At 36.1% G+C, this 19,317-nt stretch overlaps 7 protein-coding genes across 7 annotated transcripts; 4 read left to right on the forward strand and 3 right to left on the reverse strand.

Moving 5' to 3' along the window:
- Positions 1 to 1,333: 1,333 nt before the first annotated feature.
- Positions 1,334 to 3,435, reverse strand: B0P05DRAFT_549359 (uncharacterized protein). Its single transcript, XM_051579126.1, has 8 exons — positions 3,159 to 3,435; positions 3,000 to 3,110; positions 2,936 to 2,949; positions 2,690 to 2,882; positions 2,557 to 2,634; positions 2,344 to 2,506; positions 2,156 to 2,269; positions 1,334 to 2,099 (listed from the first exon to the last, which is right to left on the reverse strand). The coding sequence occupies exons 1-8, from the start codon at positions 3,290 to 3,292 to the stop codon at positions 1,680 to 1,682; spliced, it is 1,227 nt and encodes a 408-aa protein (XP_051433076.1). The 5' UTR covers positions 3,293 to 3,435; the 3' UTR covers positions 1,334 to 1,679.
- Positions 3,436 to 7,242: 3,807 nt separating this feature from the next.
- On the forward strand, positions 7,243 to 9,012 carry B0P05DRAFT_549366 (transmembrane amino acid transporter protein-domain-containing protein). The gene is made up of 2 exons (XM_051579127.1): positions 7,243 to 7,542; positions 7,594 to 9,012. Exons 1-2 carry the CDS (start codon positions 7,317 to 7,319, stop codon positions 8,697 to 8,699), a joined length of 1,332 nt encoding a protein of 443 aa, XP_051433077.1. The 5' UTR covers positions 7,243 to 7,316; the 3' UTR covers positions 8,700 to 9,012.
- Positions 9,013 to 9,568: 556 nt separating this feature from the next.
- On the forward strand, positions 9,569 to 9,910 carry B0P05DRAFT_494404 (uncharacterized protein; the record flags this gene model as incomplete). Its single annotated transcript, XM_051575359.1, has 2 exons — positions 9,569 to 9,767; positions 9,815 to 9,910. Coding segments are annotated over exons 1-2 (153 nt in total), but the record flags the coding sequence as incomplete, so codon positions are not given.
- Positions 9,911 to 10,298: 388 nt separating this feature from the next.
- Positions 10,299 to 11,384, reverse strand: B0P05DRAFT_580332 (uncharacterized protein; the record flags this gene model as incomplete). Its single annotated transcript, XM_051582012.1, has 1 exon — positions 10,299 to 11,384. The coding sequence occupies one exon, from the start codon at positions 11,382 to 11,384 to the stop codon at positions 10,299 to 10,301; it is 1,086 nt and encodes a 361-aa protein (XP_051433079.1).
- A 737-nt stretch (positions 11,385 to 12,121) lies between these two features.
- B0P05DRAFT_549372 (WD40-repeat-containing domain protein) lies at positions 12,122 to 13,924 on the forward strand. The gene is made up of 4 exons (XM_051579128.1): positions 12,122 to 12,534; positions 12,582 to 13,501; positions 13,545 to 13,681; positions 13,724 to 13,924. Exons 1-4 carry the CDS (start codon positions 12,144 to 12,146, stop codon positions 13,788 to 13,790), a joined length of 1,515 nt encoding a protein of 504 aa, XP_051433080.1. The 5' UTR covers positions 12,122 to 12,143; the 3' UTR covers positions 13,791 to 13,924.
- Positions 13,925 to 13,988: 64 nt separating this feature from the next.
- B0P05DRAFT_573142 (uncharacterized protein) lies at positions 13,989 to 15,046 on the forward strand (the record flags this gene model as incomplete). Its single annotated transcript, XM_051581487.1, has 4 exons — positions 13,989 to 14,034; positions 14,100 to 14,296; positions 14,351 to 14,735; positions 14,784 to 15,046. 4 exons carry the CDS (start codon positions 13,989 to 13,991, stop codon positions 15,044 to 15,046), a joined length of 891 nt encoding a protein of 296 aa, XP_051433081.1.
- A 146-nt stretch (positions 15,047 to 15,192) lies between these two features.
- On the reverse strand, positions 15,193 to 17,692 carry B0P05DRAFT_588907 (heat shock protein 70 family; the record flags this gene model as incomplete). The annotated part of the gene is made up of 4 exons (XM_051582696.1): positions 15,193 to 17,193; positions 17,259 to 17,457; positions 17,535 to 17,629; positions 17,681 to 17,692. The coding sequence occupies 4 exons, from the start codon at positions 17,690 to 17,692 to the stop codon at positions 15,193 to 15,195; spliced, it is 2,307 nt and encodes a 768-aa protein (XP_051433082.1).
- Between the last annotated feature and the right edge of the window lie 1,625 nt (positions 17,693 to 19,317).

A 19,317-nucleotide genomic window follows, 5' to 3' on the forward strand; every position in this document is an offset into this window, starting at 1 on the left:
ACTGAATGACGAGTGAAAGAAAGCGAAAAAACCCAAGTATATATATATATATACATTTGACATCGATTTGCGGTCCTTATAATTATCGTTTCAGTTCAAAGTATGGTTGGGATCCCCCTTCGATCTCAATGAATATATTTGTAATTAATTCGTGATTGATTACTGATAAAATGGTTATTGACAATCAGTACTTTTCAAATAAACTAAACTTAATTCGGTTTCAATTTATTAGGTCTGACAGTTTGAGTATGAATCCGAACATTAGATAAGAGATCAGTAAAGAATATTTTTTCTAGAGTTTTGTTTTTCTCTTTCTGTTGGAGATTCGCAATTGTTCTATCTAAGATTGAGGAAGCCAGTTGTCAGGCAAATCTCTGAAGATCTTGACATGTTTCCAAGCTCTACTCGCCGTGACTTTTATTCAAACGATACGTTTTCGTATAGAGTTACACATTGTTTATCTATCTTTCTGAAGGATAAAGGTGTCAGAAATTTTTTATTAAATCGGAGTAGCTAGAACCCTTGAGATGCCACACCAGAAAAGCAAACTTTGTAAACACGATTAGATTGTCAAATACCGCCATCAAAGGTCAATTTGTAATATTTGTAAGAGATTTGTAATCACTTACTAATAGCTATAATTCAAGACAATAGCAGCTCAAAGCATTGTTTTTGAAGGGAAGATGTGGGAAACTGCAGTACTTATTTGAGTCGTACTTACTAGCCACTCGACATTTGGTACAATACTTTTTAATTAAATTATGTTGCTTTCTTCAAGTTTAAAAGAACACCGGTGTTCATGTTCAAGAAAAAAAAGCTAATAATGTATAACTTTGTTTCTCAGTCTTATACAAAAAAAAATGTGCACAAAAGACAAACTGTTGACAATAGGCTGAAATACATACGATATAATTACTATTTCTCTTTAAAAAAAAGTGAACAGCTTTCTTCCAAGTCAGGCAGACTAAGAAGTACATAGACATCAAATAAATCATATAATTGCAAATTAATGAAGAACATACTATGTATCTGTGCTTGTAACATAATAGCAATGATAGTATTGATAAGGTTTAAGACTCTAGATTAAACCTCTTAATGCTTTAGATGGATTAACCTAAATTTCGATATAAATATCTGATAATTTGCTTTCGTTACCACGACCTTCGACAGTCATATAAACTTAAATGAAGAAAATAAAATGTTCTTTGCACAAATATCATGTGTAAATAGAAACACTGCATACAAATGCAGCTTCAGATATATTAGTGCAACTTAAATAAATACGCTACAGGGATTACGTATATATCCAAATGCGCTGAATAAAAGAAAGCGGATGTGTTTCTTTTTGCAAGAGGATACGAGGAAAATAAAATCCTCTACTTCCGCTATCATTCAAGTCTCTCTTTATCAAATGGTACAAATCTTGGGTACCTTTTTTTTGCAGTGGAAAGAACTTGAAGCTAGTTCAAACCAGAGTCTCTAGTAGTATTAAAATCAACGTTACATAATTGCGCACAGTGGCTCTTTATTTTTGTAATATATCAAGCTTCGATAATTTTAAAAAAATTAATTGACAAAGACAAGAAAAACCTGTACATCAAGTACAGTTTGGGTTCATTAAGACAATTAAGCTATTATGGCATAAACACTACACAATCTATATATAGCTGTAAAACTAATTATCCTTTACGATAGGGGGAAGATGGCTTATTTTCATTATCTTCATCAGTATTGTTGTCAATTGTTGACGAAGTGGTAGATCGTTCAGAAGGATTCTTTGTCATTGCAAAAGATTCGCCTAGTGGAATTCTACTTACGATAGGTGGAGGAGAAAGTGAAGTCTCGTGTGTGAGAGCTGCAGTTCTATTCTGCAAAAACGTATCTAGTTTGTGTTCATTGGCGTATTTGGCAGGAGACTTTGTTCTATCAAAGAATAGGGCGGGCTCCAAAGAAGCGACTGAATGCATTGCGTTTTCGTCGAAATTGCTTTCATTAAAATCAGTGTTATATTTTGGATTATTGATGCCAGACTTCACAAGCATCTGACTATGCAATTGGTCCTCGCTGTTGGGTGCTTTGGTTGTACCGTGGCTGAATTCCTAAAGAAGAAAAAGCAACTATAAGCGATACTAAATATACAATGAGTTGAACGTACCTTATGGCAACTTTCACAGAAAGAATTTTGAGGACCGTTTCCTTGACTTCTATCATTACGAAGAGCCTCGACCAACAGCGTGGATTCAATGATTTCAAAGTACACAGTGAATGCCTAAAAAAAAATTAGTTATATTTAAACTCAAGATATGCATGGCAATGTTTTACAAATGTTTATGTAATACATACATCTGAACGATTCCCAAGGAAATTTGTAACCTTAAGTAAATTCATTGCTAAATTGACAACAAAAGTCAAAGTCAAACAAAGTAGCGACTTGATGGCAATTCGTTCAATAATTTTGTTCTGATGACTCATCAAGTTTTTAGATAAACTTATATGGCTTCGAAGTCTTTTAAAAAGTAATATAAGCAATAAACTTCATGAATTGTTTGAAATTACCTTCGAACGAACATGCCACTAAGAAACAGATTTGCTAAAGCGTCCCCTACAAAATTCAAGATGATAACTCCAGCTCCCCTATAAAATTACATGAAAAGCGGTTAGGTTAGGCTGGTGTTTCAAGATACTTTACCATTCTGCCCAGCATTGAGAGCCCGATTGATGACTCAATTTTTCTTGAATTGTATGAAATGCTAATTCATAAGGCCAATCAGCAGCACGTAGAGTGATCAAGAGAATGCCGACTATTTTGATCCAGCGTGAATATTTATCATGTTCAAGAATAATGAGTCTCATAAACATTACAACATAAAATAAAATATACGCTATGTAACATATATTGTTAGCTTGTGATCATGTTTAACAATTGTGTAATTACTCATGTGCCAAAGACTAAACAAAAACGTCATTTATATGTTTACATTCTAGTATAAGGTACTTACGAGACAAGCAAAGGAAAGTAAGCACAAGTCTGTATCTCGAATAAAGGGATGATACCGTACAAGATACGGTGTACAAGGAACACAGTTACTTGTGCAAGATTAACAAGATGGCTGCAGTTGGTTAGTATCTTTTCTGATTTTTTTCTCTGTTTCGCTTACATTATTCCTCTTGTTCTTCTGTATTGATGATAGCATACTGAAAAGTTTCGACAGCAAATGAGAACAGCTATCCACATGCCAATCAAATTGAAATTATCAACGACAGTCTCGCCGTATTCCGATAGCTGTATCATTACTGCAAATTATTATTATTTCTGTTGTTTTTGTTTTTAATGTTATAAGTAGTAAAGTATAGTATTGTTGAAGTGTTGAAACCTCTAAAGATTTATAAACTCAAAAGCATTGAAAAAAAGAAAAGAATGGAAAAGTCAGATTTAAAGCAAAAAAAAAAAAAAAGAAAGAAGTAATACTCATATTCGTCATTTTATGAATATCATTTTTGTTTTTGAACAAGTTTTTGTTGTAACTTTGCACTCGAAATTTTAGCTGGGAAAATCGGCAACTTCCTATTATAGAGAAAAATTGATTTTCTCAGGGGATGGAAGGGATGGTAAATTGTGGGGTAAAAGCTATACGCTTCGCACTGTGTAACAAACTGATTTTTTTAAGATATCTATACAAAAGCCATGCTTTTTTATAGTAACGATATATTTCTTTGACGTTTTCAACCGAAGAAGTAAGCTATTCACTAACAAAACTGATACACTTTCACAGGGAAACCAATTAACGATTATCTATAACAGGCAATATGACTGTAAGAAATAAACTCAGCTAGATACTCTTACCATTTGGCTATTGCTTGTATAAATGAAACAAGGTTGTGTTTATTGCATCACGCCATGAAATGTCAGTTTGTAGAATAAAGAAAGAAAATATTTTTTTCTTCAGTATTTCATAAGTGGCGTGTTTCTTCATCATCTCTCCAAAACCAAATATGGCCAAGGCACATCCTCTTTTTAATTCGTACAACCCTACCTCGGATCAAAACTATTCTTATCCACGCAGCAAAAACAATGACAAGTAAAGGCTCAGCATTCAGTTATAGATTTGATATTCAAGGCACATGAAACCTTTTTTGAGAATTCATTTTAATATGACACATTCTTGATGTTCTATCGACTGCTTAGGGAGAATAAAAATGTCCTGGAGAGAATAAGCTTTGATGTGTTCTCTTATCTAAAACTTAACAAATGAGTGGTCTGTTCGCAGATGGTCTCAAATGTATTAAAGATTTTTTGTGAGGGAAAAATAACGGTACTTTCCAAGCTTTTCCATTTACAGGTTACACCTTTGTGTTTCCCCAAGTATAGTTTAGACTAGAAAGAAGAAAGACAAAAAGTCTTTTACATGACATTTGGTAAAAAAAACAACAAATATCAATATATTTTGTTTATTTGGATCTTCTCGTACAAAACCTATGTCTATATCGGGATTTAAGACAAAGATATTATATGTTGTTCCGGATAAAATAATTACCATGTGAGTTTACCCAAACATCATCTAAATTAGCTAAATCAGGTGTGAAAAAGCGCCCAAAAGTAAAAGCTGCGAAAGACTTGCATGCCTTTACCATAGGATCGAGATTTTTTGTTGCACACAACTTAAATTTGAATGAAATATTGTTACTAAAAAAATGCTTATAGGTTGGCTCTTTTACAAGAAGGTACTAATACATTTATCTGTTTCTTTTGGTTTGCTGTGATTCTTTTTCTTGTTATTCAATTGTGGTTTTTTAAATGTCTCGATTATGCTGGTTCCTTGATAATAGGGCAACCTCAAAGGTGGTTTGCGTCTTGTTGAGCGTTCCTTGTATATATCTTGAGCGCTACAAATTAGCAGCTTTTATAAAAGAACAAGCTCCAAATTTAATTCAAAAGTCACAAAGAAGGTAAGTATAATACGGAGTTTGTTAGATCAACTGAGGATGCAAACTAACAATGGGAAAAGAAAGAATGGAAATAACCAAACATCATTGACATTGAAGGAATAGTCAAGCATCAGCACTGTTGATGGGATGAAAAAAGCTTAAAAGAGTAAAAAGAGGGCTTATAGAGCTTCATGTCTACGAACAACTTAGCTTTTATTTAGAAAAGCAGGAATTGAAGATGTCGTTTGAACTTAAAGGATCAAGACTTCAATAATCTTTTGAAATAGAAACATAGTACGGTTTATAATCTAATAATGTATTTTAATATGTATCGCATTTGTTATTGCCTATACAGAATATATACCCTCTCTTCCTTGAATAGACAAATTAAAACCTCTGCTGTACTATAAGGTTTATAAACAATCAACAGGTTAGATATGCATGTACGCCTAATTGCTACGCAAACACTTATGTTTTATGACACAATGTTCTCTTATCTATACTCATATAGCTCAGTATTTCAACAATCATGCCATCCCATTACTACCATTTTATTAATTTAACTACAAATAGTTTGTCTGATAATACAACTCGTTAATTAACTCAATGGAGGACAATCTCATGAGCTTCTTAAAGCAGCAATCATTTTATTGAATATCAGGTAATATGTATCATCTTTAGCATATAAATTGTTCTTGCAGTCTTTTATAAATCATGCTTTTTTTTTTTTTCAAAACACCCAGTGTAATTATCTGACTGTGCGAAACAATTATGATGCGCATCAACTCTTTTTGACAAGATTGATGTCAAAACAAACCCTATTTCAGCCATCATCAAGATTGACCATGATCTTCATAGTCATCATTTTTCGAGGTTATTTTATTATCGTGTGCTTTTTTTTACGAGGCAGCCTGGTACAAATGTAAGTACTTGCTTCCTGCACCCCTTTTCCTCTTTGGCAGAATCCCTGCTCTTCTACATGTATTACGGCAAGAGAAAGAGATGTAGGTGCTATTTAAATTATTCAGTTGTAGGGTTCATTTGAAGTTCGATAATATTTTTTGTGCTTCACTCTCCCTTTCTCTCTCTTCAAGTATTAGTATGAAAAGAAATGTATGGAAACAGGTGAATACAAGCAGTGAGATATCTATATATGCTTCAGCAATAGGCTAAATGTATACAAAGAAATATCTGCGCATTCGGAGGCCAAGATTATATCTATGATAAGATAAAGACTGCGTTTATTTTATTGGTCTAGATAAGAGGAAGCCAGGATGTTACGCAAGGCAAGAAATTAAACAGCTGTCTTTTTTAATGTTGTAAGAGAAGTACGTGAGAAGAAACATACAAGTCAATCTTTGAGTATGCAGCTCAAATGATATAGTGGTATCCTGTAAAGGAACTGCTGGCTCGGTTATAAGGAAAAAAGGCTTACTGAGACATAAATGTGCTTTAAAGTGCTGCTTTACATTATAGGGTTTGTTACTGCCTATTGTTTTGTGGGGAATGAAAACATTTTAAGAAGAATTTGATTCCGAATCTTTTAGACATCTTGATGTATGGGACTAAATAGGTAAAAATAATGTAATAATTTAGTCAAGTTTTCACTAACTTGTATTATACTTAAACATAAGCTATTATGTTGACTGGTCGAGAAATGTGATGCACGTATCATCTTTTTTAATTATCATTATTTTTGGCTTTAGACGGAGCAAAAAAAGTTTTGACAGAGATTCGTCAACCAAAGAAATTCGGAAAAGATAAAGAAATTACCATTTTAAGAAAGATGTTGATTCAAGAGATCTTTTGGTGAATTTAGAGCAATACATGCATGCTAAAGCAGTGTATGAATGCATCTACAGAAATAACACTTTGTCATGATCTATTCCATTCATACAAGTGTGTGAAAAGTGACTATTAGTGATGAATGCTCTCGGAATTGACAGTGTATCTGGTTACACAAAGATCTTTTCAATGAACTTAATCTTGCTTCAATTATAAAGAATGTGGGAATTTTGGGCCTATATTTGGCTTATTTCTCTCGAATAAGTATAATTCAGAATTCAGGTCTTTTCTGCAAACCATTCATCAAAAAATTCAACTTATAAAAGATAGAGAAAACTTACTTCTTTATATTAGAACGAACAAATAGAACCAATATACATATGTGAATCGGCGAACAAAACTCCAACTAGTTTCCCTGATTTGGTTTTCAAAAAAAATTTTTTTTCGGCTAAATCACACGTATATAAAAAGGGCTGTTGTTGCTAATTACAGTTTTATTTTTTTCTTGTCAACCCGCTTTTTTTTTTTTTTTTTTTTTTTTATAAAACATCAACTGTTTTTTCTTTCCTTTTGTATAATAAATAACACATATATCGTTCGATTTCATGACCATTCAAGAATCCGAAAAAATTTCTGTTTCCCCTAGAAACAGCTTCACCCAATCGTTCAAAATTGAAGAAACTGCAATTGACAATGCTATCGAAGAAGATGAATCATCTGTTATCAATGAATTTGGCCATGGTGATGGTTCTTTTTTTACTGCTTATTTCAGTGTCGTCTGCGTAGTTGCAGGTACAGGTACCCTTGGTCTTCCCAAAGCCTTTGCCATAGGTAATATCATATGATTTTACTGCTTTTTGTACTAACGTGTTTAAAAATCAGGTGGTTGGTTAGGTGTTTTAATCATGTTCTTGGCCTACTTCATGTCTGTTTACAGTGGTATCATCTTGATTCGCTGTTTGTATTATAAGCCCGGCCACCGTCTTCACAACTACAAATCTGTCGGTGTTGCTGCATTTGGTATTCCTGGTTATATCATTGCTAGTGTTCTTCACCTTCTCAACATTTTCGGTTGTCCTGCTCTTTATATGGTTCTTGCTAGTAGCAACTTGAACTATTTGCTTCGTAATACAAGCGGTGCCCTTGATCTCAAGACCTGGAACTGTATCATTGGTGCTATTTTGTTGATTCCCGGTCTCGTCGCCAGAACATTAAAAGAAATCACCGCCCTTTCTGTCGTTGCTGTCCTCAGTACCATGATTGCCGTTTTTGCTGTTGCTATTCAAGGTCCTCTTGAACGTAACGCAAAGCCCGCTGGTTCTGTTATCACCGACGGTGTTATTTGGACTGGTTTCCCTTCTGCTCTTGCTACCATTGCTTTTTCTTACGGTGGTATTAACACATATCCTCACGCTGAACATGCTTTGAAGAAGCCTCACCAATGGAAATGGGCCGTTTTTGCTGGTTTGAGTACCTGTACTGGTCTCTACCTCTTGACAGCTGTTCCTGGCTACTGGGCCTATGGTCGTGAAACCCAGTCTCCTGTCTATAACTCCTTGGAAAATGAAGCTGCCCGTATGGTTGCTGTCATTGTCATGACTGTGCATGTTATCTTGGCTATCCCTATCTATACTATCTCCTTTTCTTTGGAATTTGAAGAATGGATCAAGTGTTCTGATGAAAAGTATGGCAAGTTTGGTGCTTGGGCCGTTCGCTCTATTGTTCGTACTGCCACCATGGCTATTCTTGTCGTGTTGGCTATCTTTGTTCCTTACTTTGATGACTTTATGAGTTTGATTGGTGCTCTTGCCAACTGTGGTCTTGTGTTCCTTTTGCCTGTTTCTTGTTACTTGAAGCTTACTGGTATTCGTAACAAGCCTTGGTACGAGCTTGCTTTCTGTGCTCTTACTCTCTTTTTGGGTATCATTGGTTGTATTTTTGGTTCTATTGATGCTATCAAGGCCCTTATCAGAGATTTCAATAGTTAAATACCTTCACGTAAAACTCTTTTTTTTTTCGATACCATCATATCCTCTCTATCTTTTGTTTCCTTTAATCACATATTATACATATGTAAACACTCATTTTGTAAATACATATATATACTTTAGAATATATTCAGTAAATAAAACCCTATTTTACACATTCATTCGTCACTTTGAAAAGGGTCTATTGAATTACTCATTATGTAAGTGCTGCGTAAGTCAGGAAGTGAGTTACCGCGGATAAGGTAAACCCAAATGTGAATTCAACATTCTGTTCACTTATTACAGAATTATACTTACCCATGACTGTATAAGTGTCACATTGATTTTATTCCCATTCTATGTGTGAATTAGAATTTCGCTTGCAGATACGTGGCACATAAACATAAATGCGTCTGCACTAAGTGAAGGAATTTCTAAAAGATAAGCTACATGATAACTCGTGACATGTAAACATTCCAAAGAACCATGATTTAAAAGAAGAATATAGCTTATTTAATAAGTAAAAGTACCTTGTTGATCAATTGCAATTAATATCTTTTTAAGGATTACAAGTTGAGAGGAACGAAGAAACTTGAATTTGGATGCGTGTTTTCCACTAAATTAGTATTCTTTTTTACTCTAATTTGTCTACCTAATGCATCGTAAACTACGTAAATATCTTTTTATAAAACTTTACTTTATATATATTGATTTGTATATATCAATGAAAAAAAACAACAAAATAATAAACAATCAAGAACGTGACTTTATGAAAACTTTACTAGTGTAACATGAATTTTATATTGCTAATTTAATTATGATAATGGAAATGACAGCATTAAATACATCAATTGCACAAGCAAAAAAGAAAGGGTCACCGTATCACTTTAGGCGTATATAGTGACATACAAATAATAGTCAAGCACGGGGCATATCAAGTGATAACCCTAAATTATCAATCATTTAAGCTGCTTCCTTTCTTTTATTTCTCTTCTCTTTCTTTTTTTTCCTTTTGCTCTCCAATTTTGAATTATGATTACTGCCCCTGCTTCATGTGAATTATGCGGTTGTTGGTTACCTAGCCACTCTGTAAGTCCCTTTTTTTTTAGTTATGTTGCTTATTAACCTTTTTATAGTCTGCTTGTCCAAGAAATGGTGTTCATCCATCTCAATGGAAATTCGATATCAGTAATGAGGAGCAGGAAGAAGTCTCTTTATTAGATGAGTTTGAGCACCATCAAGAGTGCATAAGAACAGCCAAAGACAAAGAATTCGATTTCTCTTTTGACTAAGAAAGGAATTTATCATTGTGCCTTGTCTTTCATTACTCTTTTCCTCCTCTTTCTTTTTTTCTCTCTTTCTCTCTCTCTCTCTTTTTTTTTCTTTCTTCCTATGTATATTCTCTGTATTTAATGACTATGCTCCTTCATATGTACAAATCTTCGGTTAACGCCATTATACCAACATGAATTATCTCTCTTTTCCTCTGTCTCTCTAAAGGTGTCTCCTCTTTCGTATATGTAATTTATTGGCCTTCTTAATAATACATATTTTCTCTCTTTATGTTTGAATACATATATTCACATGCCATGTAAAAATAACAATAAAAAAAACTTATTGTCATTCTTTTATGATATGCATTTTCCTTTCTGCTAAAGATCTAGGTTCATGCGATACTAAAAACTGTCCTTCTAGACCAGCATCTTTAAGTGCTGTTTCCATCCATTGAATTGCTGTGAGTGTTGTCATCTTATAATGCGCCCCACTTCCAAAAATCTTGGCATGAAATTCAGAAAAACGTGTGCGGATCTTGCGTCCATTATTTAACTTGCTCTTGTGATCAAAAGGGGGTTCCAACAGCTTTGTAAAAGCCTCCGATAAAGCGTCTGGTATGATTTCAATAGACAAAGATGGTAAAATCGTCCAAAGCTCAGCGTCGAATTCTAAATCCAAATGGAGATGACTTCGAAATAAATACCTGAACCGAGCTTTTTCATTGTCACCACCCACAATATCTACAATTTCCTTGAGTCGTTCATAAGCACTGGTGATGATACAAAGCTTTTTTCCGGTGATATAATGGCGAATTTGAGGCAGGGCAGGTATCCGAGCCTCACGTTCTGCTTGGACTTGGAGTGGCATGGCGGATATTTGTTCAGGAGAACAAACATGATGTGATAGTTCAGAAAGAATGGCCAAAGCAGAACTGACGTCAACATTGATAGAAGGTGTTGTGATGTGGTCTATGTCTTGAATGTCTTTAAGGAACGGCATATAAGTCGAACGAAGCTGAAGAGGGCTTTTTATAGGTTGCTGCATGTGAACAACGATACCAATTTCAGTCAATCTATCCATGATTTTTTGTACAAAAACATCTTGTTCAGGCTGAATACGCATGAAGGCAAACACAACAATAGGCGTATGGAACTGAACATGATGGGCTCGAGCTGTTCTTAAATATTCGTGTGCCTTTTTAAAGATCGGCAAGCTATCAAAATCGCCTACTGCGGATGCTTTTTTCGGGCCATCTTGATATTCTTCATCATCGTCGTCGTCTGAAGAGTCACTATCATCCCATTCTAAGCCCATAATTTCGTGCCGAAATGCCTTTGCATTACGTGCAATGACCTTGACCCAGACAAGCCCGTTTTCTGACACAATATCTACCTTGACACTACTGTTCTTGAGCATAGCAGCTCGAGGCATCCATACATTATTATCCAAAGGGCCACTAACCATACGCATCACTTCATTTTTGTATTTTCCTACGCCTGACAAAGCTTCGTATACTGCTTCAAGATAGCTTAGGTTGGTACTTTGAATGTGTTCTTTCTTAATAAGCGATGGATTTTCTAAAAGCTATAGATGTTGAAATATGATTTTTTTTATTTGTTTTAGATAAAAATTAACTAGTATATTTGCGTTTACTTTTTCAATAAAGTGCATTTCCGCCGTCAAGGAATTCGTGTATCTGTGCAAACCTTCAATAGGCCTTTCATCATTCCACATTTTACATTCACGCAAGATAGAAACACAGCGCGCATGTAAAGCTTCTACTTGAGGAAGAATCTCGGCATAATCAAGTTCGTCTATCATTATCGAGAAAAAGAAAAAGAAAAAGAAAAAAGTGTGGATGATGAAAAAAATCTCACCATAGCCAATGCAACGTCACATGACCTTACTATACTAAATGCGAGAAATAAGCAGGTTACTTACAAAGGCACCAAAAGAGCGAAGAATCCTTTATTGCTAGAATTATCCTATATGCTCGGAAATTTAGCAGTAAGCAGAATGACTTGCAAGAATGTAATGATTTGACAATTGGACAGTTTTTGATTGTACTACGCACATCATGCATAACACAATGGTTACTTGATTTTGTACCCGAAAAACTCTTTAACATCATCATTCTCATCGTTTTTTTTTCTTCTCCCTTTTCTTTTTCTTTTTTTGAATATTTATAGAATGACTTTGATGGCGCCCTCCTTAATCACACCAAGTACATCCAAGCTGTTATCTTATCTATCTTTCAATAAACCCTATACCCAACCTTCTTCATCAAAATCACCCGATATGCCGACTTTTATTACGATTGTGATGCGTAAGGATGGTACACTAACCACAAAATGCTTGAATGATACACAGCAACAGCAGCCACAGGCTCGTTCAAGTACTTTGTTAACCCGTCGTCGTCGTTCATTTTTATCTTTACAATGTCCTTCCTCTTCGCCGCCTAAACAACGCCGACTCATTCCTTCCTTTATACCCCGTTTTCAGGCTTGTAAGAGAAATAGTATTGACATACAATTATGCGGCGATAATGATCAAATAGTAGTAACTGCTGAGCGGTCACAAAGTAAGGATCACATCAAACCAATTGATGATTTACATTCTTTTAAGCAGCTTTTATTCAACGACTACCGATTGAACTCATGGTCAAAACAATGCTCTACCTAGACTGTTTGAGCTTATTGAGGCTATCAGAAACATGCAAACATTTGCATCGTATTTGTCATCGGAACCATCACTATTTATGGCAGACGTTGTTTCGTACGAATTATTGCCAAAAACGGTTATTGACAGATGATGATTACTATGATCTCTACAAGAATCACTACAGGCTCAATCAGCGATGGAAGAGAGGAAATGTGCATACACGGTATCTTACAGGACATGAAGACAGTGTGTACTGCTTAGTATGGTTTGGATCTAACCAAATTGTGAGTGGCAGCAGAGACCGTTCAGTCAAAGTGTGGGATCTCAGTCGCCCACAAGAGTCATTGCTGTTGACCAAGACACATCATGATGGGAGTGTGCTCTGTTTGCGTATCTCAAGCGATATGACATTTATGGTATCTGGGTCTTCCGATACCACTTGTTTAATCTGGTCTTTGCCTGAATTTGTGCCTCGAAAAAGGCTGATCGGCCATAGTGGTGGTGTATTGGATGTATGTATTCTAGAGAGTTTGATTGTAAGTTCATCACGTGATGCGAGTATACGTGTATGGGATACTGCCACTGGACAAGAGATAAGGCGGTTAGAGGGTCATGCTGGACCAGTGAATGCTTTGGGATCTTTTAAGCGCCTTGTTGTGTCTGCCTCAGGTGATACAACATTAAGACTATGGGATGTAGATACAGGACATTGTCTTCGTACTTTTATTGGACATACTCGAGGATTAGCCTGTGTTCGTTTTGATGGTAAATTTATTTATAGTGGCGGACAAGACAATAAGCTTAAGGTGTGGGATGCAAGTTCAGGAAACTGTATATCTACACTGACTGGACATTCAGATTTGATTCGAACCATCGATAGCTTTGAGGTACTAGTTTTGCAACTCAAATCATGATATTAATATTGCGAAGAACATTGTTGTGAGTGGTAGTTATGATAAAACACTAAGAGTGTGGGACATGAAGGAAAACAAATGTTTGTTGAGTTTCCAAAGTGGTCATTCGAGTTGGATATTCAATAGTTTGCTAAACAGAACAAAAATCATCAGGTAAACAAATAACCCAAAACGACTTTTTCTTATAATGACTAGTGCTGGTCAAGACAAAAGAATTATGGTGTTGGATTTTGGCTATGATCTTATCACTATTGACCACTAGAAACCGCCAAGAAACCACTTGTTTTTCCTGGTTCTAGTCTCTTCAGCCTCACTTGATTAAGAATGAATTTTTATTGGATAAAAATCACTTGTTCTCTCTCCTTTTTAATGCTAAAAAGCAACAAAAAAACTCCCTCGTTTGCTTTTTTTTTCTCTTTTTTTTCTCTCTTTTTTTTCTTTATTTTATTCTTTGAACAGAATGAAGTTTAGTTTAATCAAAATACTCTCTTTTTCTGCTTTATTAGGTATGCAGCAAATAGGAATAATAATAATAATAATAATAGAAAACATACTCATTTGTATCATGTAGCATATGCTGTCGCAGCACCACTCAAAGATGTCTCTGTAACATCAATTGACCTTGCTGAAAACACCTACAATAAAAAGGGTGATGAACACCTTTATGTTACAGTCACTAGAGTTGATGATCTTCTTGATGATGATGGCTCACTTTTGGCTGAACGTGTGATGGCAGTTCAAGTCACTTTTGATGTTGTTGAAAATCAGGTATATTTAATTAATCTTGACCCAATTTTTTCCCCTAAACTCACTTCTATTTAGTTGATGTGTAACGGTAGACCTGTCGATATTGGCGTGTCTAATATCCAAGTTGAGGCTCAGATGGCATCCAATCCAGCCAAACTCATCATTGCTTCAGAAGAAGATGCTGCATTATTAGCTGACAGCTTTGATGTTGGACTCGTTACTGTACAAGTCACTGCTAATTTACTTGAAGAAATCAAGACAGAAGACGGCTTGGTCTTACGCAGAATTGGTGTACAAGAATTGATCACTGAAGTCAATGGCCAAAAGGTAGTCCAAACAGAAGCTGGCCAACAGATTCTTGATGTCTATGATAATGGTTCACTTGTCAAGTGGGCTGTCGACCCTCTTACTGGCTTCATGCTTCCTGGTCCTGCCATGATGGAAAACGATAGCAATGATGGTAAATTTATATATTAGTGCCTCATTTCTCTTTTAACATATATTATAGTCATGAACGTTTTGGAATGCCCTGGCTGTGAGAGTTTTGATTTCGAAAAGTGGTGGGATGAATCTTCCAACTTTGTTCAAGCATTTACTTGTGGTTTCTTTGTTACTTTCTTTGCTGGTCTTTTATTCGCTCTTCATCGATTGTTTGCTTCAAGACCATCAGGAGAATATGAAGCTGTAGCCGTTGTTGTTGAAGAACCTCCTGCTTATGCTGAAAAAGAACAAAAGCAACCTCTCATGGAAAAACAACAGGCTGAACAATAAAAAATATGTTTATACATTTGAAATGTTTATTAACAAAAAAAAAAAGAGCTTTTACTCTTCCTTCTTTTTTTAATTTTTTTTATACAAGAGCTAAATAAATGGAATGTATAATTTGCATTTTGTTTTCTCTAATAAATATACACAACTTAGTCAATGTCCATATCTTCCTTCTTCTTGTTGTCTGAAGCATCATCCATAGGGGTATCAGCATCAGCATTAGGGGCAGCATCAGAAGTAGCAGCAGGCTCCTCAGGCTTGGGAGCAGGCTTGGGCTTGTTCAAGATAGGGTTGGCGAAGTAAATAATAGCTTCTTCTTCCTTCTTGATATCACGGGCGAACAAGATGGGAGTTTCGTTCTTAGCCAACTTGGCTTGCTTAGCGTTTTGTTCGTCCATCCATCTACCAGCACGTTCACAACGTTCAACAATGTCTTGCTTTTCATGAGGAGCAATGTGAGCATACTTTTCATCACTGCTCATGGCTTCTTGAGTCAAACGGTGCATGGTTTCACGAAGAGAACGTTCGGCGTGAGGACGTTCTTCAGATTCACGGAAACGTTCAACGACAGGGTTACCAATCTTCTTAAGTTCATCAAGCTTTTCAACATAGACGGACTTGGGAGCATCGTATCCTTCATCATAGATCCAGTCAACAATAGCGTTCAAGTCTTCAGCAAACTTGTCCTTGACGCTGGGATCAATGTATTCGGAAAGAGGACCGAGAATCTTGTCACGCATTTCATAACCATATTCTTCAAGAGAGTTCTTGGCAGCTTCAGTAGCAGCAATAAGCTTGTCATTAGCGTACATTTGGCTTTCCTTTTCAGTGTATTCATTGACAACTTCCTTGGGAAGAGCAGTGGTGAAAGCAACAACAGGAAGATCGGCAGTCTTGACGAGCTTCTTGACCTTCTTGACTTCCTTTTCACCATCCTTGTTCTTAACTTCTTCTTCAACCATCTTTTCTTCGACAGTGTAAGCAGATTCAACAGACAAGATACCGTGAATGTTGAGTCTGACCTTGACCTTAATTTGAGCAGGTTCATTGTTGACGGGGGCAACGTTCTTGATATCGAAACGGCCGATCCAGGGGTTGACACCACGAGGCAAAGCATCGGGTTGAGCATAGAAAGCTTCCAAAGTGAAAGGTTCACGACGGAAGAAAGTCAAGATCTTGGTAGAAGGAACGGAGTTGTTGTTATCAAAGACAACAATTTCGGTTTCTTCTTCTTCGGGAGTAGCTTCCCAAGTAAGCTTGATAGGGTAGGTGACAACATCGTTAACACGGAAGTCACGGACCTTGAAGACAGGGGACAACATGGCACATTGAAGAGCAGCACCACGAGCCATAGCTTCATCTTGGTTAAGTGTGGTAGAGATATCTTTACTGAAGAACTTGGAAATAGTGGCCTTGATGGCAGGGATACGAGTAGTACCACCAACGATTTCAACAGAGTCAATTTCGTCAACCTTCAAACCAGCGTTTTCGAGAGCCTTAGCCAAGACACCTTCAGTACGAGTGAACAAGTGAGAAGCCCATTGTTCGAATTCTTCACGGCTGACCATGGCAGAGACATCACGGTCTTCCATGATGGATTCGATGTTGACGGGGGCTTGAGGGTTGGCAGAAAGGATCTTCTTACAACGTTCAGCAGCGACACGGAGACGCAAGAGAGCCTTCTTGTTGGAGAAGACGTCGATCTTATACTTTTCCTTGAATTGTTCAGCGAGCTTGTCAACAATGACAGCATCAAATTCACGACCACCGAACTGTTCATCGTAAGCAGTACCACGAACAGTCAATTGACCCTTGATGAAAGAGACAACTTGAACAGAGTAAGAAGAGTGACCGATATCAACAAAAGTGACATTTCTAGGCTTTTCTTCAGGGAGATCAAGCTTGGTGATACCGTAACCAAGAGCAGCGGCAGTCAAGTCATTGACCAAACGCAAACAGTTCAAACCAACAATTTCAGAAGCGGTAAGGACAGCACGACGTTGAACTTCAGTGAACCAAACGGGGACAGTGATAACACAGTCAGAAACAGGACCGTTGATTTCAGCGGAAGTGATGTCCTTGATCTTGTGGAGGTACATGGCCAAAAGTTGAACATTGGAGAAGACTTGTTCTTCACCGAGGTAGTTAACCTAGAATTGCATCAATGCACAATCAGTATATCATTCTTCGCCTTTTTTTTTTTCTGTTATCTTACCTTGACACCAGATTGAGTGTTAGCGTCAGCCAACTCAGCCATGATGTACTTCTTTTCAGTTTCTTGAACTTCAACATCTTCAGACTTACGACCTGCAAGACGCTTTAAGCTGACAATGGTGTTTTTAGCGTTACTGATTTCTTGAGTCTTTGCAGCTTCACCAAGGTATCTTTGCTTGGGACCGAAAGAGACAATGGTACTATAGAAACATGAGTACATGATACGCTTTCATTTTTATTTTCTCTCTTTGTCTTTTCTTAGAGCAAATATACTTACGGAGTAGCACGGTTTGAGACTTCATTACAGATGACATCAATACCACGGTTACGGGCAACGGCAATGACAGTTTGAAGGTTACCAAGATCAATACCCTAAAAGACACGTTAAGTAAGCATAAAACAAAGACATCAAGCAATACTTACAACAACAGACATTATGTATTATTTAGTAAAGAATACTAGAAAAAACAATTTTTTAGCGAGCCCTTTTCAACCTAAAAAAGCCTTACCTTTCCTCTTGCCCAATCAAATGTCGATAAAAACCTTCTTTCGGTTTCTGGGACTTTCCAGCACACCGCAAAGGCTCGATACGTCACATTTAGTGTCTATACAAAAAAGCCACTGTTTATGTCCGGTCACACTTTGTTTTTGTAGGCACAGTTGGATCAAAGCATTGATCTGCTGTATCGTGAGAATTTTCTAGATTTTACGCCATGTAAACAAAGACTCTTTAGATTGATTGTTTAGCAAGAATATTGAGTTTTGATAGCCATAAATTAGCTTCTGTATCTTTCAGATCAAACAATGCTAGATTCTAGGCCTACTTACTAGTTAATATCTACTGAAAAGGCCATTTTTCTACCAACTACAGTATACAATGAACTTTGAATGTAGATTCGAAGGCAATGTTCAAATGGTATCAATATTTTCATCTTAGCAAACTCACTTTATTTTTATCAGAAGTACCTAGACATGACCTTTCCTCATTTCGGTTGGATCAGACCTACATTAGGTCATTCCAAAAAAATTTCTATTAGAGTTTTGTTTTTTCATCTTCACGGACCTCCGTGATCCTCCCTGGGTCAAAAAAAATAAATTTCACACAAGTGCCAGACTAATGGTACTGCCCGATTGCTGGGCTCGAGAGAACATGTTTTAAACAAAAAGAACAGACTATTTTGATAGCATAGTTGTCGAGCAATGGCGGATCAAAGAATAGTGCATTTAAGCTGTGTTTTGAGCGTTTTTGCTCTATATGTATCACAAAACTTGTTAGATACTGATCTATTTGAAGCAACTTATGTTTCTTTGACACTCAAAGAAACATAGAGAATAGAGATACATGTATTGCATAATGTAAATGTAGAGCAAACGAGCATAGAACATATAATTTAGCAGCGATGCGGAGATTAAAGTAAAACAACCCTACTTCTTCATCTAGCCTCATAAAAAATCAAGCCATTCTTGAGAGGTCTTTTCTCGCAGTAGCTGCTCTTTTTTTTTCTTGATTTCTTTGTTTTTTTTTTTTTTTTGAAATTGTAGTACCCTTTTTGTTTCTTTTAATCCTCCTATAATAAATAATTGACGAGCACCTCTTTTAGTGGGTCCCTCTCGAGACCACTAATACGTGCGGCAAATAAAATCATTAAAAAAAATCAAGCCATTGCTTAGAACTGCATAAAGACGCAGTTTTATGGCTTTGGTGTAGTGACAAACATTGTACATCTTTACTTTTTGAGTATATTAACACAGGAAATACTCCAAATTTGCTGTTAAACTTCTGAGAAAATAGGCAAAGATGTTTGTAAGGTTTCTCAACCATATCTCATCATTTCTATAGTACACTTGGCAAGCAAACATAAGCACTAGAAACCACAGCTTTTGACGCTCACTTTGGATATTTAAGCTTGTCAACAGCTCTATTTCCCGTCTTGTAACGTCAAAAAGAGGTTTTTTTTTTAAAAAAAAATATGTTCATTGATTGAGCCACGTACACTAAGAGTAATAGTCAAAGTGAAGAGGCGGGTGCAATTAAAATGAAATTTAATAAAATAAAACGA

The sequence above is a fragment of the Gilbertella persicaria genome (assembly GCF_025201335.1).
Source record: "Gilbertella persicaria strain CBS 190.32 chromosome Unknown B0P05scaffold_30, whole genome shotgun sequence".
Taxonomy (NCBI): domain Eukaryota; kingdom Fungi; phylum Mucoromycota; class Mucoromycetes; order Mucorales; family Choanephoraceae; genus Gilbertella; species Gilbertella persicaria.

Bases quoted from the DNA above. Each gene is read 5' to 3' on its own strand.
- B0P05DRAFT_549359 (XM_051579126.1), bottom strand. From the start codon at position 3,292: ATGATACAGCTATCGGAATACGGCGAGACTGTCGTTGATAATTTCAAT. The intron at 3,111-3,158 runs GTAAGCGAAACA...AACCAACTGCAG, and splicing joins AGAAGAACAAGAGGAATAAT to CCATCTTGTTAATCTTGCAC. The intron at 2,100-2,155 runs GTACGTTCAACT...TTTCTTCTTTAG, and splicing joins TCTGTGAAAGTTGCCATAAG to GAATTCAGCCACGGTACAAC.
- B0P05DRAFT_549372 (XM_051579128.1), top strand. From the start codon at position 12,144: ATGACTTTGATGGCGCCCTCCTTAATCACACCAAGTACATCCAAGCTG. The intron at 12,535-12,581 runs GTAAGGATCACA...TCTTTTAAGCAG, and splicing joins AACTGCTGAGCGGTCACAAA to CTTTTATTCAACGACTACCG. The intron at 13,502-13,544 runs GTACTAGTTTTG...AATATTGCGAAG, and splicing joins GAACCATCGATAGCTTTGAG to AACATTGTTGTGAGTGGTAG.
- B0P05DRAFT_549366 (XM_051579127.1), top strand. From the start codon at position 7,317: ATGACCATTCAAGAATCCGAAAAAATTTCTGTTTCCCCTAGAAACAGC. The intron at 7,543-7,593 runs GTAATATCATAT...TTTAAAAATCAG, and splicing joins TCCCAAAGCCTTTGCCATAG to GTGGTTGGTTAGGTGTTTTA.